A 27,248-nucleotide genomic window follows, 5' to 3' on the forward strand; every position below is an offset into this window, starting at 1 on the left:
CATGAGCGGATCGACGCCCATGCAGCACCCCGCTTCCCAGAGCCACGAGAAGGGGGAGGCCGGGGCTTCTTATTATTTGGCAACCAACCAATATGTTTGACATGGAGCGTTGTGGCCTAGTATAGACTTTGAAAAAGAGGGTGGGTTCGAATCACAGCCTGGCTCCGGAGCTTTGTTCTGCACTCAACCCAGGTGAGTGCAGAACAATTACCATGCGCCTTTATAACTGAGTCTCACTCTGCTATGCAGCCACAAAAATCAGCTCGTCAGTGCTTTAGTACGCTCGCAATATCATTGTTCTTTATCAAATTTTCACATCTTGCAGTTTTCAGGTCTGTGAACATAATAATTTTCAGCTATTCGGACTTTAGTTATGGCATTTTAAACATTTGATTAATTTCACAAAACTGTTATATTCACATTCTCGTCGGTAAGGGGACTGATGATATCACCCACTCATTATTTCTATTATATATTTCAGTATTGGCCTATATATATGAAATATTTTAAGTTTCTCATAATTATCGATCATGATTGTGATCGAAGTTGTATTCCTCCTTGAAAATGTAGAATAATGAATGCTTTAATATTTTGTGGTTCAGTCGAGTTGGCCCGGCTTTAATAGGTCCATTGCATGTCAAATCTGTAAAAATTCAATGATGCATAATTCAAATTTTTCAAACAATAAACAAAGGACATAGCATGATCTACTCATTCATTTGAATATGATCGAGTTAATTGTAAAGACTGAGGAGAAGAAGAACTTAGAAGAAGAAGAAGAAGAAAAAGAAGAAGATGAAGAAGAAGACGAAGAAGAAGAAAAAGAAGAAGAGGAGGAGGAGGAATTATGAATAGATATAAACAAACAAACAACAAACAATCACCTTTACCCCCAATTTGCATCAATTACTTGATTTTCAGTTTTAGAGTTGGATAAAATTATCCACCTCTATGTTTCTTCTCAGCAACACCGTACTCGAATTCTTGGTCTGCTATAAACCTTGCAATCCTTAATGGTCGCTACTCGCGAGCAAGGCTGCACGATAGTATACGGTACTGCGGTCTGGTACTTGGATGATATGTGTGTGAGTCACTCGTTAGGAGGGAGTCGAGTCAGCGTATGAAATCAGCTGATTCAACGGGAGGAAACCCGGAAGTGAACTTTATTCAAACAGCGGAGACTCACTCTCTCGAGCTCGATCTGTCGAGTTTATTGTACACTGTCTACTAGCTGGGACATGATCTTTCTCAAAACATCAGGCCGGATTGGACACAGGAAAGAGTTTTCGTTCTAAATCGAAGTTCTAATTTTTAGCAATTTCAAGATTTTAGGTCTGGCACGTTGGTGTGGAAGTACTCTCTCTAACTTCTAAGACTCTAGGTCATCAATAACAGTAGGTAAACGATTAAAATTAATCACTAGTTACTTGAAGTTGAAGTTGAACTACATCATGTCATGAGTTATTAAAAAAAATCAAGACTTGAGTTTGAGTAATTCTTTTATTTATTACTTTGAATTATACTTTTTTTTAATTAGACATGTCCAACATAATTAGGTCCCCTTTTCTCTTACAAAAAAATAAGAAGAAACACATTGATGACATGATCATATTGTACAATACTACAATTCGCCTTTAATACCCTCTTCATGTTTAACTTAACATTAAATCTGAACATTAAAATTGATCATATTTCTCTATATATCATCCTTGATTCTGTAAAACTAAACAGTCCAAAGGACTTCCCTCTCTCATATTAGAAGGCATTCAGCATTCTCAGTCTATTTGACAGGAATTAGTCTTTTCTTGGGACGTGTTTATTTGTAAATTTCAGATATTACTTGGCTATGTACAGAAGTAAGTGGAGCCCATTTTAGCAGAACAATTGATGGTGAACAGAGACATAGGCCGGTAGTCAAAAAGGGGGTTTAGTTAGCCAAAGAATAACCATCGTTTCTGGGGATTTATTCTACAATTTTTGACATTTTATTGCCGGTCATCCCCTTTTGTGAGTGGAGTCCACGACACGTAGTTCAGCGGAACAACCAATTTACAGAGAATGGAGCTTTTAGTCTAAGCTAGCCTATGCTAACATTTTTTTTTCAATACCAGTCCTCACATTTTATAAGAAAAAACGGGGAATGCAGAAAAGCTGCTATAAAAACATCATAGTGCCCTTATGACAAGATTCGATCCTGTGAAAAAAATGTGACACAGACATTTAACTTGTTTTCTAAATTTTTTTATGGCTGCTGCAAATTTATTGATTTATTTTATTATTTCTCTACAGCATAATACTGCATGATGAATGTTGAACATGAGGTGGAACTTCTTGTTGAGGAGATGAAGCGTTTAGGGCAACCAAGTATGTATACTTAATATTAAAGTGATTTAGCAAGTCTAATTGTTATTATTTTCATTGATATGATGATGATTATTATTTTCATTATTATCATTGTTATTACTATTATTATTATTACTGTTATTATTATTATCATCATTAGCCTATCATTATTGTAATATTTTGGCAGTAGACTGCTTAAGTACAGGTAGACCTTCCATAATTTGAATAATCATCTAATTATTAATTACAAGACATCCTGAGCCAACTCATGGAAACTGATACATACCAAATGTAATGAGGCCACTTAAAATACCGCTTAAAATGATAGTATCATTTTGAAAATGGATGGAAATACATTCCTTTAATTTTCAACTTATTACTACATAATACTGTATCAGTGATATCACTCTCTTTTTGGATTTTAGGCACATTTATATCATTTTTGTTTGTGTTTGTTTCACAAGGTGAATAAATGGGTAGACATTTGAACGAAGAATGTGTTCATGTTGTGCTTTAGATGTCATTCTCTTTCAGCATTATAAATGTTTCAATTGTGACCACAAGGATAATCATCATAAATTCCAATCTGAGGTGTTCCTTGAACAAATGATAACTATTGTAATTCTCTATGAGCATTTAAACAAGAAATATTATGATCGAGCAAATTCATAACAAGAAAGTAATTATAAAGTCGGTGAAGTAATAGGAAGCGTTGCTTTATTTTTTCAGATGCTGATGGAAAGATCGTTGTCAAGTTTGGAGTCCTTTTTGCTGATGATCGATGTGCCAACATATTTGAGGCTCTCGTTGGAACCCTGAGAGCTGCCAAGAGGAAGAAGATAGTGCACTACAATGGAGAGCTTCTACTACAAGGCGTGCATGATAATGTTGATATAGTATTACAGTGAAAATATAATTTTATTATCCTTTCTATTTTTTTTTCTGTTCCATACCATGTGCTCTAGCAAACACAGTACAACAAAACGAATGTACATGTACTTTACATGGCTATGAGTTTTGAACTCGCCACATAAATATAAAGGTGCATTTGTAACACTTTTTCAAATTTCATTCTGTGTAATATCTCAACTTCCAAGTGTGAAGTTTATGAGTCTCTTGCTTTATGAATTTCTTGATTGTTTCTGATGTAAGAAGTAACCTGTGCAAGATCAATTTGGTTGAAAACAGTACTAAATGATTATTTTGAATGAAGAGATGGTAAATCTCAGTATTTATAAGAATATCTAAGCCAGAATTCTTTTAGGAGAAACCAACGAGTATAAATCAAACAGGACAGTAGTAGGAGAGGTTTCCACTTCGGCTATTAAACTTTTCTATTAAGGTGGAACAAAAATTACCTTCTATGGAGATTTTATATGTGTTTGCTTTATATTCAGTGCGCATGCTGGCATTAAGTGAAGTATGGTAGACAACCGAAACCCTGGTTTGCAGTAAGCCCGGGTTGATTTAGGCCATAAGTGATGGAAGAACTCATTCCTTGTTATATCAAACTTAACTATCCTGGGGGCATTTGCTGTGAGAGTTGCAATTAAACTCGATTGTAAAATTCATTTATGAGCAAGCCTAAATGCGTTTATTTGATTGGTTGAATATCAAATCGCATTTGACATTTTGTGCTCTTTTAACAGCTCAGGTTAAACTTCATTTACTTCAGGGACATTAAGTTCTTGTGTGTTCTTTACAATATCATATACTATCCATGTACTCATTGTCAAGTTGTGAGGCTTCAATTCTTATTTAGTGGGAATATTTACTTTTCATTTCATCAATTTTTATGAAAAAACATTTGGTATAATGATACATTTTTTTTATTTTGTACTACTCGAAATTTGTATTTTAGAGTTATTGAAAATAAACATTCCTAGAATTTGTCAAAGCAAAATTCATTTATTTTTGTTTTTTAACACTTTTTACATTTCATTTCTTTTAAATACTTTTGAAGGAACGAACAACATTTGATTCCTATTTAGCAATTCCCAAGAAGTACTTATAGTTAAGGTATTGTTTGACACTCTCAAAGGTTGTTTGTATTTACTTACTGAAAATTCTTCCCGGATTAGTGAAAGACTGGGAAAGTTTATTCTTTGCTGGGTCAGAAACTACAATGACTTAACAGACTTAACAGAGGGTCGTGGGTACAAATCCCAGCCATGGCGTAATTTCCTTCAACAAGGAATTTATCCACCGTGTGCTGCACTTGACCCAGGTGAGGTAAATGGGTACCGGCAGGAAGTAATTCCTCAAAAAGCTGTGTGCACCTGAATAGGTAGCCTAGCTTAGACGGGTAATAATAATAGCAGGGCCCGCTGGGAGAATAGTTTACGGAACTGAAGTCGCTACCCTGGGTAAATATACCGTTATTGTTATTATTAACTGACCAAACAGACATTTTTTGTTGTTGTGTAATTCTATGCCAGGGAGCTATGATGTACATCTTGAATTCAATATCAATTTTCAGCAGTATACATGTACGTGTCATTGGTGTAGAACTTACAAGTGTGTGACAGAGATAATGTACAAAATATTGATGCCAAAGTCAAGATGTGCTTTGCCTTTGAATACATGTAGACAGGGATTTATAACTATCACAAAGTAGCAATAAATATGAGATTTAGAAATGAAATTGTTGTAGACATGAGAATGAAATGAATTTGGTTTTTTTTTGTGGTATAAGTAGTTTTGTGATAGGAGTTTAACCCTTTACTAGTAAGGGTTGGGTTGCAGTCAATTTGATGATGCATGTTGGACAAATTTGCAGCTATTGCCAACAGATGCTTCAAATATATATTCAAGTGTGTCAATTAATTTTTTTTTTTTTTTTTTTTTTTTTTTTTTAAAAGGTCCACACCTAGTTTCAAGAATGCATATAGCATTTTCCATTTATTTGAATACAGGATAAAAGAGCACTGTCGATTAATTGCTTTGCTCACGGGCATAGGTGCCGTGGCTGAGGATCGAACCCTGGCGGACTTTCAATTGTATAGTCGGCGCCTTAGACCACTCGGCCACTGCACCTAATTATAAAAGCAGATACGAACCAATACCGCCATCTCAAGTCCTCAACTACTCATACCTGGCTAGTTTTCTGGAACATGCTAACTAACTACTCAATACATTTATACTGCAATAATTATGTACCAAGTAGCAAAACAGTCACTTTTCCTCTCAAACCATTTTAGTTTCTCTATACAAATACGATTATAGGTCAATTTATTCTCTGTAGTATTAGTAGATATCTGAAAAACGTATATTTTATAAGACTATGTAGTTATAACACACAGTCAATGAGAGACCACACACAGTTCACTCCCCCTTTATATCGAAGACAAGGAAAGAACACAAAATACTATAAACACGGTAATTTTATTTCTTCATTGATTATTCATTCAAACCATCATAGTACTTTCAAAATAGCAGATATATGTACATACAAACGTGGTAAAATGATCGGCCAAATACATAAAATAAAATCTACGAGATGTAAAATATGAATTTTGCCATTAAAAGTAAGCATGGCTATGGATTCCTCATATTTAAAAAAAAAATGCAAATTAGCAGGCTTTCATAGAAATGTCCTTGATCATTGCTGCTGAAAGGACATAGTGAGGAAATTACATATTTGTGCGATAGAATTATGACCCTGTCAAATAAAACGTATACAATTCTGGGTTGCTGTTAAGGTAATTACTACATAATACTAGTATTACTATTTCAAGTGTCATAGGACAATCCTATGTGAACTTCGGGAGTCATGAACGAGATATATCCAAGCTGTCTCATGGTTTTAAAGTCAGGTGAATTAAAGTCATGGTTTTAAAGTCAGGTGAATTGCTGATGCCAGTATCCCTGGAAATTTATGTAGACCAAATTTTCTTCCTCTTTTTCCTTGTATCAGTTCCCATAGAAATACGGGACGTTACCGGATGTTGGGCTAAGTACACCAGCATTCTCAGTCTCCTTTGCCTTATTTTGGTTCTGAGCTTTGGTAGACCACCATATAGGGAAATGAAGTGATTGCAAAAGAAACATGGTCATGTGGTTTGGGTTAATTACTTGGAGCATGATATGGTGTTTGAGGGACAGTGAGAGGAGGCTCATGTGAGCTGGGGACTGTTTCATATTACTTGTCAAAATAGCAAAACTGCAATAACGGTTAAAAGCTACTGAAATTATTCAATCTGATTGGCTGATAATAAATTTGTTATAGAAATCATGCACTTATTATAAGTCTTTATGAAACGGGACCTAGATCCATGCTGACTGTAGAAGAAAGTCCCACTTTTGTCATGCAAGGGGAAGGTATTCTGACTGCCAATAGAGGGATGATTTTTCGGCTTGCTGTGTGAGAGCGAGATGGTGCGATCTTCTAAAGTATTTTATCTTTAGCCTTAATCGCACCACTTCAAGTCTTCGACAACTAACATCAGGCCATCATAATGCAACATTCCGAGCTGTGTAGTCTTATAACATAGACCCACTAGAATGATAACATAGTAACTCAGTAAACTCACCACTCAATAAATTCATACGATACTATTTATATTATCAAGTCAATAAATTATCAATTCAATACATTCATACGATACTATTTATATTATCAAGTAGCAAACCAAGTACTTTCCTCCCAAAAACATTCAGTATCTCTTCATGAAAAAAAAATGTTATGCTTACTCATTCTATTTATATGGATGGTTATCTAAAAATGTATATTTATAGTATATAGTTGAGTTGTGTTCCAATGCAATTCCTTCTGCGAATAAACACTCGAAAGACAGTCATTGGTGTCGGAGATCCTTCCAGGACATAGGCAGTCTCCAATATTAAAATATATATGTATATATTTTTTATGAAAGCTAACTGATCAATTTCTCTGAAATAGTCTTAGTAGTACATTCCATGATACTTATAGGAACGATTAGTTTTTAATCCAAAAGCTCACTAACATTTTTTTTTAAATACTTGTAGTAGCATATTTTCTGTAAAGTGAATATCAAATAGTTTGATACACATGCCTCATGAAATAATGCAGTATATTCAGATGTTCAAAATCAAGTTTTTTTTCATTCAATAATGTAAGCACCTCGTTTGTTGGTTATTTGCGTTATACACGTAATGATAACTATTAAAGTTTTATGATACTGCTACATATGTACTTGTTCAAATGACTAATGGTCATGAAGTATGTTATATTGAGATGAGAACATACCAGTCATTGACTTCTATATACAGTACAGTGAGGTAATCAAATCATAACTGCAGTTTTCCAATAAACATTGGTATGTGAACTCTCAGAAATGGCAAATCACCAGAACCTAGGCCTTCACAGCCTCACTTCCTCCACAGAAGTTCAGGCAGCTATAACATTTTAAAAAATCTGCCTGTTTTGAAGAATTTAAAAAAAAAAACTTTTTTGTTTCTCCCCAACACAGACAGAGGGAGTGGAATACTGCATGATGAGGCTGCAGAACAGGCCAAATTCCTGAAGAAATAGGGATTTGTTTTAGTCATGTTTATCTCGGCTATTTAAAGTTTGATTTAGATATAAAAATCACTATTTCTTAACAAAATCAAGGCATCAAGCACCTGTATAAAACACACAACACATGAAATCATTAACACATAATTATTAAGACTCGTAATTCTGCACTCTCAATATGACAGGCATGTACATTAACATTGCACACAAACAGTTACATATATGTATAGTGGCAAATTTGTTTACATAGTTTCCCACAAGTTATCATAATGTACTATATTATTTATTTATTGCTCTTTAAATCATTGACTTCATTCAACTTTCAAAGTAAAATCTACATCACTTTCTGGTTGGCCACATCATCTCGGAACATAATCTTGCAGCCTTGGGTTTCATAATACACTGGGCAGACATAAATTAAGATGGGACACAAGTCCTGAAAATTCTAAGATTACTAAACATCATCAAGGTATCAACATCAGATTTGCATCCTCTCAAAAAATGAGTTTTGTATGCAAATCTTCATAAATACAAGTTGAGCGTTTACAAAATACCATACCTTGACATACCTTGTGACATTTAAAAATTATCCTCCAGCTTAAGTCACAGCTCACGAGTACATACATCATTGCTCAAATTCACAAAATAGATTCAAACTAGGAGAGGTACAATACCAGATTTACTGTACATATTAAACAATGATCGATAGAAATGAGTAAAACAGGATTCTTGCTCTCAATTGACCTGTCCATTTTAAAAACTCGATGAGCTGTGACTTGATAAGTGGAGGAAATTATGAAGATCAGCTGACTCTAAGCTCCATAGCTGATGCAGGAGGCCTGCTGTCATAAGCTTCACCAGTACAACTCTTCACTTTAGGGGACTGCAGAGTGGACGACCCAGAAGGCTTGCTCGCTCCTGTACAGAAGAAACGTACAAAATAGATTGATTTGATTGATGAATTTTGAACAACTGAAAAGTTGTCTTTGCAACACACACAAGACTGCCTACATGGAACATAAAGACCCATCTTCTGATAACATGGAATCCATTTACGGTAAACTTAACTTGGCACATATCTTCCTATTTGAGTAATTTTCTATGAGATACAAAGATGGTTCCAGCAGGCAAGCAGGAAGCAGATTTAACATGGCATGTTAAAATGTAGATATTTTGTAAATTCCCCTTTCAAAGTAGAAATAAAAGTTGTTTTTCTTTTGGAGTTGGAATTAGACGTGAATTGGAATATTTTTATGAACCTATTTACAATCATGACAGTCTTAATGTGCCTTTGAACTTTGTCAATCCGTAACATCCAATGTTGCCCTTAACCCTATCTAGGCCGGGGTATATTGGGAGATCATAAGGCCGGGGGGGGGGGGGGGTGGTGGCTCCTCTTGGGATCTTGGCCGTCGATCACGCAATCATGCCGAAAATTGGCATGCAGGTTGCCTGGGACATAAGCTACAAAATTCTGTATCAATTTATTTTATTTAAATCACTATTAATTGATAATGCTAATTTATGCGCAATTAGTATGCAAAATCATACTTTTTCTTCTGATTCCCTAAAAAAAAGCTCCAAACCTTCTAATTTTTGGTGCAGATGCTCTTTGTGGTGTTCTTAGCAAATGAATGTGAAAAAAAAATGCGATATCATATCAATTTCTTATGTATTATATTGTTTTTTTTGCAATTTCTTATGAATTTCTTTGTTTTTCGCTGTTTTTTCGAAGAACTTTAACAGGGACTCTTTTAAGATCATAAACAGCATAAAATAAATTCATTTAGACTAGCAAAATTAAAAATAATCATACATTTATAATTTTTGGTTGAAAACACAATTTGCATTGACTTTGTACACGAAATCACGTTTTTGAGCAATTTTTGGTCTGACATGCACTTACAAATATTGCTTAATTTTGGAACCGCGTAGTCGAGCATAGCAAATTTGGTCTCAAAAGATGCGCAAGACTTGAAAGAAAAAAGTCAATGAGTGGTGCGGCCAAAAAAATTTGTGCTGAGAAAATATTGCGGAAATAGTTGAGGGGGGCCTCTGTGCCCCCCCCCCCCCCCCCCGATAGCGTTAATGTGCATAAGTAAAAGTGTACAGATTTCCTGCATGCTCAGGTCCTAATAATTGGATATAGGATGGTTCAGGAGGCAAACAGATTCCTCAAGCAAGTTGAACCAATAGAGAGGACACATGCATTATTTTGCTAAACTAATTACCTTTGTTTACTCTGTATTTTGATATCGAATGACAGAACTATCATCACTAAGGGTTTTTGCTTTCCTCGCCTAAATAGCTCATTCATAACATCTAAAAGACAAGGTAGTTTTGATATTAAATAATTGAAAGTCTAAGACAGTAAACAATCAAACCAGTCAGGTGCCATTTGGCAGTATAAAGATGACTGGGACTGATTATATTAATCAGTTATATTTATTTTAACATTCATTGAATTATATACATCACGTCTTTTATAATACACTAGCTGGCTCACTTGCATGAAGACAACATTCATGTTGGAAATGTCCCAAAACATTCTCTCGCATCAATAATGATCCACTGAAATAAAGTTTGAATTTTTTTTTTTGATCGCCGCAACATCCCCAAAACATTCACACAAGATCCTCGCATATATCTTAAAACGAATTATAACAAACATGCCTCCAGGACCAAACTCATGAAAACAAGGCTTTCCTTTCTTTCTAAATTTGACATAATTGATTTGATATCTATTATGGGGCCAATTTATACAAGCAACTGAGCTTCCTTGAATGAAAGTAACACCTTTTTATGTCAATGATTTTGTTGTATATATTTAATTGTTGAAGTACAGTTAAATTGAATTGAATACATCCAAAAAACAAACTAGAAAAAAAAAGACAATACAATATGAATCAATAATGTGAGTAATGGGACTCCTACCTGTATCTTCATCAGAAGCACACTCTGTTTGTTGATCTTCAACGGTTGGCAAGACTACGTCATCACTGAATGGAGATTCCAATAGCTTTAACACTCTTTGAACCTGGGTTGAATAATATCACAACAAATTCTAATACCCTGTTTCAAGTTTCAAGTTTGGTTTATTTCATTTTAACTCTACACAATTTAACAATATAGGAAACCATTACACAGTTAAATGATGACCACACAAATTTCAATATACATTGTACACCTACAACAGTGAAACCTCTACAAAATGATGACCAAAGGGAGACAAGAAAAGTGGTCCTAATGAGCAGGTAGTCATTGTGGAAAGGCTCCTTTAATGTTTTGATTGGGGGGGGGGGGGGCAATACACTAATTTCCACGACACAACTCCAAGGTCTCAAGAAGATGAAAACTGTTTATAGAAATGTTCGTATACAGGGTGTACCAATACATATTACCCACATTGGCCCAAATAACGGGACAGTATGGAGGGGAGCCATCAAGGAAATGAACTGTCCCACCCGCCCACAAAGAGGGAAAATGGACTTTAAATGCTGATGATGATGATCAATCATAAATAGGAAACACAATATTTGTGTTTAATAGAAAATTCTCAAATTGATAATCATGAGATGTACTTCAATTGAAAGTAAACAAAATGTACAATGACACAGCTCCATGGTCTCCAGAGTGAGAAAACAAAAGAATATTGGAAATGCACATGTATACACAAATGGGAGTGTTTCATGAATAATCTTGTCATTGATTTTCACTAAAAAAATTTGCTCTAAGCCAATCAGCTGCAAGCATTTCAGTAGCTTAGAAAAGATGTAAGTAAAAATTACTGAATATTTGTTTCGTAAAATACACAATAAATGAATAAAATGAAAAAAAGTAAATAAATAAATACATGGAGTCAAATCTGCCTAAGTTGACCTTCTACAAGTCAAATTATTGGCCAAGTGGAAGCTATTTTTTTCATGCAACTACACTAAACACATGCACATGTTGATATCAATAACGCAGGAAGCATTTTCATTTATATTATGGAAGATAAAAGACCAATGTAGATTAAAATACCTTGGTCGAGGGCCGTGCCGGGAATTGAAACCCAGACTTAACATGGTGCAGTCAGAGTCTTGGACCACTTGGTCACTACACTGGCTGAGAGCTTTGACCTCTAAAGACAGATTCACCTGTATGTAAATTCAAATTCTAAGACCTACCTCTGAGAAGTTCCCATTTTCTGCTTCGTTTATGGCGTTCTCTGCTATGTAGTTACGCAGAATGAACCTTGGATTGGTGGCGTTCATGACTTCAACTCTCCTTTGGTTGAGTTCCTTCAGATCAGTAGATGTATCCTCGGTCTCCTTCATCAACCTTAGCTTGTACTCATCTAACCACTTGGACCAGACTGCTGAATCGTCACTTCTCTTCTGCTCCTCAGTAAGGCTCTATCAAAAATTAAGTGAATGAGGCTTAGTAAATAAGTCTCTTTGGCAAGGCATTTATCTATATTTGCCACTCTCCATCCTGGGGGCCGTTTCACAAAGCTGTTCGTAAGTTAAGAGCGACTTTAAGAACGACTGGTGAACCTTTCTTATGAATTGAATCATCACCACTGAACGTTTTGGTGTATACCATTCACCACAAGAAAGGATCACCAGTCATTCTTAAAGTCGCTCTTAACTTACAAACAGCTTTATGAAACGCCCACCAGGACTGGTGAACCTTTCTTATGTTCTAAATTATCACCAATGAACATTTCATTGTGAATATCATTTACCACAAGAAAGGTTCACCAGTCGTTCTTGAAGTCACTCTTAACTTACAAACAGCTTTATGAAATGGCCCCCAGATTGTTCTGGTACCACTGTCACTCTCTAATCCACACTGAACACTTGTTTATGATCCCTGTGGGTGTTTCAGAAAGTAATTTGTAAGTTACAAATCACTTACGAACGGCTGGTGACCCTTTCTTGTGCTATAATACCTGCCAGCCCTTACAGCCATGAAGAAGAAACAAATTTCTGAGAAAATTTCAGAAATAGAAACAATATCAAGTTTCCTATTCAATGCTACAAAGATATTTTCACAGATAAAGTAACACAGGTTAAAATGGCAATTTCCTTTTCACCAAGAAAGGAATATTCCTATTCAATAGGAAAACTTGGCAATTATCCCATGTAACTGACTTAGCACCTAAGAACATGTTCTAGTCGTGCGTAAAGTCATGCATGATTTTATGAACAGCGTTATGAAACGCCCACCTGCCTTCTGTCTACCAGGATAATATGTCATGTCAGTGCAGAAACGCCCTTGCGCAATGCCCTCATACGTCCAGTCAGGGGCGTTTTTGCACGAATGCAATGCAGGAAAGGATGGTTTTTAAGGGTGTTCCTGCAACGACATGATAAATTTCATACTTACGATGAGTTCTTTGGCCTTTTCTAGTTTGGCTAGCTCTTTCCTGAGGGTTGAACTGCCACCAAATAGTTGCTCAAGTAAGGACGGGTTGCTCTGTGATATCATCATGAGCATCTGCAGTTGGCTGAAGAATACAAAGAAAGGCAAATATTACGGACGATGTTGATCATCGTGGTAGTATAGAGTCTGTAAAGGAAATAGTCTGTTGTCTCACGATGCGGCAAACGGAAATTTCAGGTTGCCGCATCGTGAGACAACAGACTAATAATAATATAATAATAATAATGATAATAAAAAGTAAATAAAAATAAATAAATGATAATACCAAAATTGAAGTTTTATCTCCAAAAATACGTATACATGAGAAATAGAATTATCTATTTTTGGTAAATTTGACAAGGAAGTTCTGGATTGGTTCACAATAGACTACACAATAACATACGTTGACAGAGGAATTAAGTTTTTCATTATAAAGAATGAAACTTGAAAAGTTTCACATTTCGTACAGTAAAGTATGAATAGTGAGTGGGTGGGTGAGTGTTGTGCATTTTATAACTGTTTTGTAAAAATAAATCAAAATTAAAACACCCATAACTTCTTATTTTACTTTTGATTCTGATGGAATTTCTAATGTTATGCTTGTCTGATATTTCTCTATCAATTAAAGTCCACATGTTGTCGGGGTGGAGTTGAGGGTTTATTTTCTGTTGGTCAAATGCCAATTCATCTAATTACCAACTCATCTACTATCATTTGGTCTACCATCACTTCGTCCACTATCCAAAAGGTCTATTTGCCATTACGTCCACTCACCTTTTCGTCTAATAACCAGTTGGTTCAATAGCTATTTAGTCCATACACCATTTGGTCTAATTGGACCAAGTGTAGGGACAGTGATTTTCCGCGGAAAGGGCATTTTAAAACGGAAAGTGGCATTTCAAACGGAACATTACAGAAAACATATTTTCCTCAAAACACACAGAACAGCAACAGAAATTACTCAAAATCTCAACAAAATATGAATATTAAATGACCACAAAACCTCAGAAAACACGATCTCACTTCGCTACAATCATGACAATTCACACATCGTGACAGCACTCGACTTCATCACACTCGATCGAACCACTCGCCGCCCGTACCCGGCGCCGGCCCGGGCGGGGTTGGATTGGGCTTATCGAAAACATTCACATGCACACGCTTGATTTCAACAACACAGTCGTGTGTTGCTGCCTCTACGTTCCAAGATGTAACAGCACGATATCGGGGTCTTGAAATCCAAAATGGAGGATAGGCGAAACTCGTTGACTGCTGAAAACGATGTCCTAAAACCCCCAAAATAATCGACGAAATTTCATTTAACCGTGAAATAATGCTAATAATTCGAAAGGTGAGGATGTATTTATGTTAAATATGTTTGTCAGAATAGTTTGTGTACCCGCATAGATCCGATTAGAACGGATTCTATTGCGTTGCTGGTACAGTGGCAGATACAAATTTGGACCAGCGCGAGTGTCAATGGGTAAACGGAATTCTCTTTTTTTATGTACACAAAGTCTATGGGGAAACGGAATTTCCGTTTACTGACATGCTGAAATGGAATTCGAGATTTTCTGAAACGGAGAAGGCAATTTTTGGAAACGGAAAATCGCTGTCCCTATAAGCGTTAATTGGGCGAAATAAATGAAAATAAAATGGATATTTATAGACCAACTGGTTTTGAGATGAAATGGTCATAGACGAACTGGTGATTAGACAAAGTGAATGATTGGACCAAATGGTTGTTACACCAAATGTTGATGGACGGAATGGCATAAGATTAAATGAAGCTGGACCATGTGGTGAGTGGAGAAATTGACAGAAGACGAATAGGCAATTTACGGAGTTGAGAAAGGCATATTTTTACCTTGGATGAATACGAGGTGAGTTTGCCTTCCTGAGTTCCTCCACACCACAGCACTGTGAGAGCAAATAATCCTGTAGCTTGCTGCATTGTTCATCAAATCCCGGTGAACCAGGCAGAGGGAGTGTACTCAGTGAACGGAATACATTGGTGAAGTCTGCTCTAGTTGTCTGCATGGCCATGTGTAATGAGTCTATCAGAGCTCTGGTTTCAATGAAAATAAACCATTTAAATATAACATGGTGAGCTAGGCAGAGGGAGGGTACTCAGTGAATGGAACACATTGGTGAAGTCTGCTCTAGTTACCTGCATGGCGGCCTTGTGTAATGTCTATTAGAGCCCTAGTTTCAATGAAAATAAACCATTTAAATATCATATGGTGACCTTGGCAGAGGGAGTAAAAAACATTCGGGAAATCTGCTTAGTTTACCTGCATTGATTCTATGACATGCGATAATTGCTCTTCCTGAGAATGCGAACTTTGAGCAAACGTAAAGCTGAAATTCAAACCTTAACTTAATCCTAATCCTTGCACGACTTCGAACCAAAACACTATAACATGTTTGTAAAACACAAATAGCCATAAATAAACACATATCTTTGAAAATATGAATTAAACTTACACATACATTTCAATCCATCTACACCAATATACTGTCTTTGGAAATAATCTGCAACAAAACCATTTCGTTGTATTTTTTAAATTAAAACTGAATTGAACAAATAAATAAAAGAATACCTGTCTTGAGATAGATTTTTCTGAATCAACCCTAGTTTCTTTCTCATCTTGGTAATATAATGTTCCTCAAATGTCTGGTCAAAGAGCTCCAACTCTTTTTTGGACACTTCTTCTGGAAGGCACATTGAGAGGGCTTCTGCAAATTTGCCCAAGTTCCATCGACACATTTCAGCCTGCCGCGTAAATGTATAGCGCCCCCTATCATCTGAAAAAAAGGAACAAATTTACAATCTTGATTTGACATGTTGTGGATGATACGAGTTCACTAAAACATGCATTTTTCAGACCCCACGCAATTGAACTCCATATAAAATAGTTATAACTGATACATAAATACCTAAAACAGCATCTAATTACAGGTTAATTTCAACATACTAGATAATTAACACACCATTAAAGAACTTTGAAACAGAAAAATTGTTCTTTTTTTACAGAGAGAAAGAAAGAAATTTGATTTGATTATTCTAATTACCCGTGGAGGGTACACCAGGCCAAAATTATATTTGATTTGAAACAAAAGAGTAAACTTAAATGAGCAAAACACTGATGAAAAATAACAAAGTGACTGAATTTTAAAGTTTGACATTGATTCAGTGAAACAGTTGCACATGTGTCACCATGCATATAGAATATTTGCATGGGACCCCTAATTCCTATTAGAATATTAGAATGGTACACTGCCACTCTGTATAGCCCTGATTCATCTGCAACCAGTTCAAGGGATGGTCCGGGCTGAAAATATTTATATCTAAATAAATATAGTCAAATTCACAGAGCAAAATGCTGCAAATTTTATCAAAATCGGATAACAAATAACAAAGTTATTGAATTTTAAAGTCTATCAATATTTTGTGAAAACAGTTATATGCACATAGTCATGAATATTCATTAGGTGGACTGATGATGTCACTTCCCCACTTTCCTTTTTCTTATTTTATTACATGAAATCATAATTCTTTCAATTTTTCATACATGTGTAAATGATGTGTCTCCTTTAAATTAAATAAGTTGTGGCAATAAATAACTAATGCACTTAACCAGTTGTCAATCCAATTGTTTCAGTTCTTGGTAGAAAAAAATTGAATTTCTAGTTTCATACAATAAAATACAAAAGAACAAGTGGGGATATGACATCATCAGCCCACCTAATGAATATTCATAAAGACATGCCTAGAATTGTTTCACCAAAATAATGCAAATCTTTAAAATTCAATAACTTTGTTATTTGTAATCCGATTTTGATGAAATTTTCAGCATTTTGCTCTGTGAATTTTGCTCTATTTATTAAGATATCAATATCTCCAGCCTGGACCATCCCTTTCATCTTCTAATGATTTGGTCTAATTGCTATATAGTGCACTTACCACTTTGTCTAATTTCTAATTTCTAATTATAAGGTTCTACGATGTATACTATGCATTCTCCGATGTAGGCCTATACTATTTCAATTCCACCTTACGATTGGTGTATGACCAGATTTTCAAATAAATCTTATTAAAATTTGATGCAAATATTGAGATATGGAACATCTTACTGTTTTAAACTCTAAATAATCACACAAATACTTATATCCATATCTACGAATATGCTACAATCCTTACTAAAATAAAAGCGAATTGAATATGGAGTTGTAATGACGGCATAGCAATCGTACGATTGGCTATGATTTGAAACCCATTTGCTCCAAAATGAAGGCAAGTTTATCCAAAATCATTATATTTGTATTTCTTACAGTTAATTCGAACCTCAAATAAAAAGATACTTTTCATTCACATTTTCAAAAAAATAAGCAAAATGCAATTCGATCCAAAATCGGATTGTTGACCAGTTGCAAGGTGTGCGGAGACCTATTTACTATACTAATAATACTCACCAGTTGTATTACATATGTGATCTGGATCATAACCATCCAAGAAACCAAAAGGACCATAATCAATAGTGATACCCAAGATACTCATGTTATCTGTATTCAGCACCCTGAATCAAAGTGGAATTAAAAACAGAAAGAAGGAGAAAATAACATATAACAAAGGAAGTAATCAAATTTATCATGGGATGTGGAAAGACAACAACTTGTATTTGAAAGGATAAAGTAACCTGAACAATTAAGAGAGGAAATAAAACACAAAATAAATAACAGTCAATATTATTTAAACAAATATTGACTACTTCAAGGGACATTTAACTGTCCGACGTGCAGTGAAAAATTAACGAGTGAAATAGAATGAACTGCCCCTAAAATTTAATAATAATCAACCCCCCCAAAAAAAATACTAAAATACAAAAAATACTCCTTAAATGTTAATTCTTGCCCTGCATAAGTCTAATATCATTTAACATGTCCATATGCATGTGTACACATAGTCCAACGTTGATCCATTAAAGACGTCCTTAAAGTAATCGCGAGAATCATATAGGACATACTGCTGTCCCTAAAACATTATAGAGCCGTAGCCTGAACTCCAGTTTAACTTAGGTCATGGTCTATGTCTGGGCTTCAAGTATGGGAAGCGATAGGTGTCAAAGATTTGTTTACACCGTATTCAGACCTGCCAACCTCTGGGAATGAAAAACTGTATTCTGTGATAAAAAAAACTTTATTTTTCCCCAAAAAAGTGTATTTCATAATAAAATGCTTGGCGCACTCGCTCATCGCGGCGCTCAAGCTGCATGCAAGCTAAAATGCGCACTGCTCTTGCAGATGAAAAAAAAAACATTAAAACATATCATCACCCTGGTTTTAACAAAATGATTGAAAAAAAAAACAAGTTACCTGAAATTACATTGATCTAATAACCATATTTGTGTACGTTTTATGAAATAGAGACATATAGAGATTATTTTTCTCAATAAATTACGACTTAGTAAAAAAAAAAAAACGTATTTTTCAAAGAAAAAACGTACTGCCGTATTTTGGTTGCAAAAACGTACTAAATACGGCTAAAACGTACTGGTTGGCAGGTCTGCGTATTGCTTCTGAAGAATACAGGCCATTGCCTACAGTACCAGGAGGCGTAACGACCAACCGCAATTCTTACCCATGACAAAACCCGACACACTGCCATTCAGCAACCATCTTGGCCGTTGATTTCACCACCTCTCGATAGAAGGCAAGGTTCCTCTGGACCAGGTCCTCACTAAACTCCTCGTAGATCTGAGAAATAGAAATACCCGCAAGAAATTTACCATCATAGTGCTGCACTCAACCCAGGTGAGGTGGATGGGTACCAGGCAAGGATTTATTTCCTGAATGCACTGAGCGCTTTAAACGGTTAGCTCGAGCTAGAACCAGGGTGAGCCTTGGAATAGATTGCTTCTAGACAGGTGGTGCTATATAAATGCCTATCATCAGTAGTACTCATTACCAATACCAATGCAAAAACGAGATTGATTCTTGACTATATGCAAACAAAAATTACCCTTCTACCATTGCAAGATCTGAAACATGAGTGACTCTGTCTATGTCAAGTCCCTTGGGACCATATATATTTGTTTGGCTTAGGTGAAATTTGACTTTAGAAAATGTTTTGCCTATTCTGATCTGAGTAAGGCGATTATTGGAATTATAGGTCAACTTTATATTCAGTCTACTATATATTGCACTGTACTGTTTTAGAAATGATTCACTTTTATACTAATAAAAAAAAAACTAAATAACTCGGACCTAATCATAAATTATTGTAATGTTTAGAATATATATCAAATGATACATGGTAAAGCTGCTCACCTGTGATATCAAACTTAAAAAATATCTTAACTCTGCTATTCATGATGGATTCTTTTGCCAAAGCTGAAATATTTTCTCTCATTTTTCTGCTTCTACATTAAACTAATCTTGATGCAATATTTAATTTCCCTTAAAATTAATAAGAAATCATCGCCATGAAGATACACTCACATGAATTCATTTTTGGTGCATTAAAAGACTATCGCAGAAAAAAAACAAAGAGGAAATTTACCTTTGGATAAAACGACTGAATGGAGTAATCAAGCATCTTTTCTAAAATATCCTTTTTTCCAGCACTAGGACCTTTCCTTCCTGTCGTCTCATCAGCAGGCTTTACGATTTCAAATGAACCAAACCTGACGGTGAAAATAAAACAATGACAATATAAAGAGATTAATAACTGCCTCCTCAAACTCATTGAAGCATAAATGCACGTAGCTGACAAGAAGACAGACCAGGGCTCCGTCTTACAAAGTGTCATAATTGTCATAATTTTTTCTACAGGAAATTTGCACGTCCTTTGTAAACAAAGAGAAGCACAGTGAATTTTCAAGAAAACAATGAATGCATGAATATACATCATAGGATCAATCGCAACTCTTTGTTAAGACAGGGCCCTGGGCCCTCAGCTTACAAAGAGTTGCGATTGATCCAAACAACCACACCTATGGAAAGCCAGCAACGTCACCATCTAAAATTCATTTTTGTTACAAATATTTTTTGGATATGTCGTATAATCATGCATCCATTCTTTTCTTGAAAATTCGTTGTGCTTCTCTTTGTTTACAACTTTGTTTACAAAGGACATAGTTTAAATTTCCTGGTTTGTTGGATATCCATATAATTTAGATTGAGCGGATCAATTGTAACTATTTGTAAGACGGGGCCCTGGAGGCTCGACTGCAGCTACAACTCTTCCAGTATTTGCGGAGAAGGTAAAGATACAGCAATCTCAATTATCATGATTTATAATTTTTATTACAGGGAAGTGTAACAGAAGGAATGTAAATTTTGTATTTCATGTTTGAGATTTTCAAGCATAGCAATGGGATGCAAAACTTCCTACCTTGCTTAAAGTTCCATATGAGTTTCAGAAGCCAAGAATCTTTTTTTTTACATTATTGGAAAAATCAGTAAGCCAAGTATTTGTAAGGAATAATGCATTCAACAATTTTCCAACTTTTGAAATCTACTCCCTAATAGTTTGAGTGCCAGAACCAAAGATATTGAAATTTGTCATAAGTGATTCAACACTCTTACATGCCACAGTATTTCTACTAACCTAAGAAACGTTGGAGCAATGCGAAGTACAATGGTGACCCTCTCTTGGATAGGATTACCACTATAGAAGATATCACGTACTACTTTAGTGTCAGAGGTCACACAGCTCCCAGCTAGTAAAGCAATGAAATGATATAGAAATATAAATGTTTAGATTCCACATAAAAAAAATATATATGAATAGTGTGGCGTTCTTGGGGATTCAATGAGTTATTTATGAGATCACATTTAAATTCTTTAAATTCACCAAATTGCTATAATTTATCTATTTTCCAAAACTCATTTATCTCTCTTTCCATTTTTGCCTGATTTAATTTTCATGCAATTTTTGCTGGTCAGCATCAGGCTTATTGAAGTTATGTAGATGTGTTATGATCTGGTTGCTTACTCTACGGACTTGAATCCCACTGCAGCAATCACATTCTCTGGCAAGGCATTTATTTGATTTGATTTATTGATTTCCGTTTCACAATTGTACATATTTATGATAACATATCAAGGTCGAGAATATTACAAGACACAATAAAATATATATAACATAATCTTAGATTTAAGGAACACAATTCAATAAATTTTACCTAAGATGACATTTGTATTTAAAAGTAAAATGGAGGGTCTAGCCGAAAAACAGAAAACCATGTACAAAAGGTAAGCCCCTAACTTAATTTCATTACAAAATTACAACAAAGAAATATTGGGTCGTAATGATATATAGAACTTTTGTTCAAAAATGAATACAAACAACTTTAGTGCACTTTACAAAAAAAGTAACTGATGGATCGTGTGAGAAATATTTTGTTTTATAACATTAGAGAGAGAGGGGGAGGTGAGGGGGAGAAGAGGGGAGGAACAGAGAAGAGCAGTGTACATTACGTAGAAAGAAAGTGGGCAGCGGTACATTTATCTAAATGTACACTTGCCACCCTCCACCAAGGTACAGTAAATGGACACCTGTTAAAAGGAATTCCATGAAACAGTCCTGCACCTGATATCGTGCTAAAGCCAGGGTAATAACATGCAATGCTAAAGAACATTGTATTAAAGCCCATATTTAGCTTTGGTAAGAGGTTAATAATGTGAATTACATGTATACTCGAGTCTCGTAATAAAAACTTGTAGTTGCTGTTTTATTATTTTCATCTGCCGGTTCTTTCTAAAAAAATATTTGCGTCCCGATTCAAACTATTTTTTTGAGATTGGATGTAGCTTTACCTCTTGTGGTCGATATGCCAAGATGATGCATCGCTTCACTGCAGAGGAATTCTCTAATGGTAGACCTCAGTACCTTCCTACCGTCAGCTGTCCGGGAGTAAGGGGTTAAACCGGAACCTTTAAACTGAATCTCCCATCGCTCACCCGCTTGGTTGACAACTTCTCCTAAATACCTATCATGTTTGAATAAAAGGAAGAGAGGATTTTTAATCACAAAGAACAGCTGTTTAGGTATCCAAAATCAGTTTTATTTACAAATAACCTCATTTTGATAAATTTTGATAAATGATAAAAAAAGTTTTATTTACAAATAACCTTATTTTGATAAATAAATTTGTTATATTCAATCTACAATATAAAAACATCAACACTTTTTTGTACGCTGTGATTTAATTTCAGTAGTCTTAATAATGGAAGGAGAGTAAGATATTGCAGATTAAAGTCAGGGCCCCGCTGGATAAAAGTTACAAATATGGTAACTTTGCAATCCAATAGTAACTTGCATGGAATCCTTGATTCTGGTTGGCTGATGATCATCGTTACCACGGTAGTTACCACTGGATGGCAAAGTTACTATAATAGCAACTTTTATGCAACAGGACACGTGTCGGCTTCCACGGGGAGTGTATTGCTATTTGCTGACCCCAGAATTTGTGAAAAGCATTGGAAATATCTATAACAGAGACACGTTAGGGGACAGAAGACTCTATGTACCGGCTAGAATGTCTAGAAATTCTTAGACCAGGCCTGATTTGCCTCAGACAACCGCCAGGCCAGGGAAAGTGAGATAATAATGTAGCATTTTCCAGTGGAGCCTGCCTGTCATAAATCTTTTTCTACCATGTACATGTATGTTCTATATCCGAATGGTGTCAAAGTCCCAATGATGAAAAAAGATGACAATTCCCCTTGAATAAATAATGTTGGGACGACCATAATGTAATCAATCAATGAAAACAGATGAGAAACTCCCCTTAATACAGCTACAGCTGGGGTAATAATATCCAAGTCCTTTGGAAGCGCATAGAGACATTATTCATAATTGTGATATGCGCTATACAAGAACTATTTATTATTAATAAATAATTTTGGGACAACTACAGTGTACACAATCAATGAATAATTTTCTAAGACTGATTAGATCTTATCTACATCAAGATAGATATTTTTCCTTTATTTAGCGATGCAACTAAATACAAACTAACATGGCTGCACCATCTCCTAGTTGCCCAGCAAAGCTCCCAAACTGGTGGCCACAGTAACAGTGGGCTGCAGGTTCGCTCCCTGGTAAGAGCTTGGTTCCTGAGAAATATGCAGGGAAATCCCCTCTGTTCAGCTCCTCCTCTGGCAAGTCCAGTAGTTGCATCGCAGGAACGGAGTATGCAACTGTCTTTGGGTTGGCCACAGGGGTCGGTTTCACACGAGAGAAGCAAGCCCCAGCAACCTGCCGGGTGAAATTCTCAGTCTCTGGATCAATCGGCAAGGTTCTCAAGACACGGTTGTCAAAGTTCAGCTTATCGATACGAGCCATTTTAGAGGACTGGCTGATACTGTGACTATTGGAAAGTCTAAGGTGGCCCCACGAAAGAGTTGGGGGTAATCTACTTGTTGTGTTACCTATCTTGCTGTTTCAGCATTCAAATCTGCAAGATAAAGAGAAGCATAATCAATCACAAAAGAAGAAAATGAATATTAACTAGACATTTAATTGGTCTGCGGGACATTATCATGATCACAATGTTCGTGCAGAAAAATGTGATCATCATGATAAAAATACATACATGTAGAATACATGTACTTGCGAAATACGGGAAATAAAAAGGTTTTGTTCAGAGATGGGATGGTTAAGAGAGAAATGAGATGGTAGGAGAGAGAAGATGGTAGGGGAAGTGTTACCATCTAGGAGAGATGGGATGGTAGGAGAGTAAGGATAATAGGATAGAGTTGGGAAAGTAGGAGAGAGAAGGGATGATAGGAGACAGGAGCGGATTCAGGAATTTTTGGATTCAGGATTCAGGATTTTTTTGCATCGGAGGTGCGACCTGACGGGGGTCTGGATGGTAGGAGAGAGATGGGATGGTCCATGTAGAATATAGTTGGGATGGTAGGAGAGGGCTTGGAAGGTAGGAGAGAGATAAGATGGTAGGAGAGAGATAGGATGGTAGGAGAGAGATAGGATGGTAGGAGAGATGGGATGGTAGGAGAGAGATGAGATGGTAGGAGAGATGGGATGGTAGGAGAGAGATGAGATGGTAGGAGAGAGATGAGATGGTAGGAGAGATGGGATGGTAGGAGAGAGATGGGATTGTAGGAGAGAGATGGGATGGTAGGAGAGAGATGGGATGGTAGGAGAGAGATGAGATGGTAGGAGAGATGGGATGGTAGGAGAGAGATGGGATTGTAGGAGAGAGATGGGATGGTAGGAGAGAGATGGGATGGTAGGAGAGATGAGATGGTAGGAGAGAGATGGGATGGTAGGAGAGAGATGAGATGGTAGGAGAGATGGGATTGTAGGAGAGAGATGAAATGGTAGGAGAGAGATAGGATGGTAGGAGAGATGGGATGGTAGGAGAGAGATAAGATGGTAGGAGAGATGGGATGGTAGGAGAGAGATGGGATGGTAGGAGAGAGATGGGATGGTAGGAGAGAGATGAGATGGTAGGAGAGATGGGATTGGTAGGAGAGAGATGGGATGGTAGGAGAGAGATGAGAGGGTAGGAGAAAGATGGGATGGTAGGAGAGAGATGGGATGGTAGGAGAGAGATGGGATGGTAAGAAGGGATGGTAGGAGAGAGATGGGATGGTAGGAGAGATGAGATGGTAGGAGAGAGATGGGAGATGGTGAGATAGGACCGTTAGATGGATGGGATTAAAAGAGAGAGATTGGCAGGATTGGATGGTGGCCAGTGTGGCGGTGGGAGAGATAGAATGCTAGGGAAGCCGGAAGAGATGGACTGGCTATGAAGTAGCTCCCACTTGTCTAGGGGAAGAGTTCCTTTTGGGAAAGCCACCCAAAATTGAATATAAAAATATAGAGAAGGTTCAAAAAAATATATCTCGACAATCTTTTATTTTGGATGGCTGTTGTGAGAGGAACTCTTCACAAAAGGAACTCTTCCCCTAGGCTAGTTGCATCGGAGGTGCGACCTGACGGGGGTCTGGATGGTAGGAGAGAGATGGGATGGTCCATGTAGAATATAGTTGGGATGGTAGGAGAGGGCTTGGAAGGTAGGAGAGAGATAAGATGGTAGGAGAGAGATAGGATGGTAGGAGAGAGATAGGATGGTAGGAGAGATGGGATGGTAGGAGAGAGATGAGATGGTAGGAGAGATGGGATGGTAGGAGAGAGATGAGATGGTAGGAGAGAGATGAGATGGTAGGAGAGATGGGATGGTAGGAGAGAGATGGGATTGTAGGAGAGAGATGGGATGGTAGGAGAGAGATGGGATGGTAGGAGAGAGATGAGATGGTAGGAGAGATGGGATGGTAGGAGAGAGATGGGATGGTAGGAGAGAGATGAGATGGTAGGAGAGATGGGATTGGTAGGAGAGAGATGGGATGGTAGGAGAGAGATGAGAGGGTAGGAGAAAGATGGGATGGTAGGAGAGAGATGGGATGGTAGGAGAGAGATGGGATGGTAAGAAGGGATGGTAGGAGAGAGATGGGATGGTAGGAGAGATGAGATGGTAGGAGAGAGATGGGAGATGGTGAGATAGGACCGTTAGATGGATGGGATTAAAAGAGAGAGATTGGCAGGATTGGATGGTGGCCAGTGTGGCGGTGGGAGAGATAGAATGCTAGGGAAGCCGGAAGAGATGGACTGGCTATGAAGTAGCTCCCACTTGTCTAGGGGAAGAGTTCCTTTTGGGAAAGCCACCCAAAATTGAATATAAAAATATAGAGAAGGTTCAAAAAAATATATCTCGACAATCTTTTATTTTGGATGGCTGTTGTGAGAGGAACTCTTCACAAAAGGAACTCTTCCCCTAGGCTAGTGGGAGCTACTTCGTAGCCAGTCCATCTCTTCCAGCTTCCCTAGCATTCTATCTCTCCCCCACCCAAATAAAATAAATTAACAGTAGAGGCGCTGGTCAAAAAATTGGGATTGTCCCAGAAAACGAGGATATCCTCATAAACCAAGACAAATCATGTCTTGATAAATTGAGACTGTCCTTGTTTATGGGGACGTTTTTTTTTCACTTCCCCCTACGGGACAAAGACAGCAATTACGGGAATTGAGAGTGCTAAAAATAGATTCAGTGACCTCAATTCCCCCCAGTTCACCGTCTATTTTTCATGACTTACTGTCTTCCAATAATCTTGTTATGAAACCCGATACGTTTACATTGACTAGCACACTTGATTGGTGTCGGCACTTGACAGGTGAATGAACTTTCCTAGATTTCTTGTGTGAAAAAATCCTTATAAACTGAGACAGTCCCTGTAAACTGGGACGATCCCAATTTTCTGACCAGCGCCTCTACTGATTAAGGATTGTCTCGACAATCTTTTTATTATTTTGGATGGCTGTCGAGCTGTCACAAGCATGACAAGATCAAGAGGAACTCTTTACATTTAGTCTTTCCCATACTAGTTTCCTGCTGCATTATCATTTTGAAATTAATGATTTCCATCTTATTTAGACTTTGCTTATCCTTAGTTAGGTGCTCTAGCCCCAGCCCCCCCCCCCCCCCCCCCCCCCGGTGCAGGCCCCAGAAATAACGCGATCTGCTGACTGACGGGGAAAACATCACGCGGGACCGAAGTAAACAAAGCAAGCATGTGTGTAGTTCAAACTTGCCTCAGTCTATATAATATAGGCAGCAGTAAACACAATAATCCACAACTTATCAAGGTCATATCACTACCCATGAATTGATCACACTCCAGTTTATAAATCACAAGACCAAAACACTCTAATTCATATTTACCTCATCTTCAAAAGACCAACTTACGCAACACCGACTTTCGACGAAATCTTGTTCATGGTGTTACGCAATGATGCGGTATCACGCCACAAGAGGGCAACATGCAACAATCAGAGCAGAGACAGTGCCAGCATTCTGACTGACAGAGACAAAAACGAAGAACCTACCACTCTTTTTGAATATCTCTGAAACTTGATCAGACTCATCTCATATGAAATATGACGAAATGAGCGAACGTAACAACAGCT

The 27,248-nt window shown here is 36.8% G+C and overlaps 1 protein-coding gene across 1 annotated transcript; it reads right to left on the reverse strand.

Annotated features, from left to right (window-relative positions):
* Positions 1-5,708: 5,708 nt before the first annotated feature.
* Positions 5,709-27,086, reverse strand: LOC129257790 (protein adenylyltransferase SelO, mitochondrial-like). The gene is made up of 13 exons (XM_054896189.2): positions 27,004-27,086; positions 23,278-23,715; positions 22,073-22,245; positions 20,862-20,973; positions 19,812-19,935; positions 18,891-19,006; positions 17,726-17,829; positions 15,853-16,057; positions 15,117-15,317; positions 13,214-13,334; positions 12,010-12,237; positions 10,775-10,877; positions 5,709-8,758 (listed from the first exon to the last, which is right to left on the reverse strand). The coding sequence occupies exons 2-13, from the start codon at positions 23,601-23,603 to the stop codon at positions 8,643-8,645; spliced, it is 1,929 nt and encodes a 642-aa protein (XP_054752164.2). The 5' UTR covers positions 23,604-23,715; positions 27,004-27,086; the 3' UTR covers positions 5,709-8,642.
* Positions 27,087-27,248: the final 162 nt, after the last annotated feature.

The sequence above is a fragment of the Lytechinus pictus genome, chromosome 3, assembly GCF_037042905.1.
Source record: "Lytechinus pictus isolate F3 Inbred chromosome 3, Lp3.0, whole genome shotgun sequence".
NCBI lineage: Eukaryota > Metazoa > Echinodermata > Echinoidea > Temnopleuroida > Toxopneustidae > Lytechinus > Lytechinus pictus.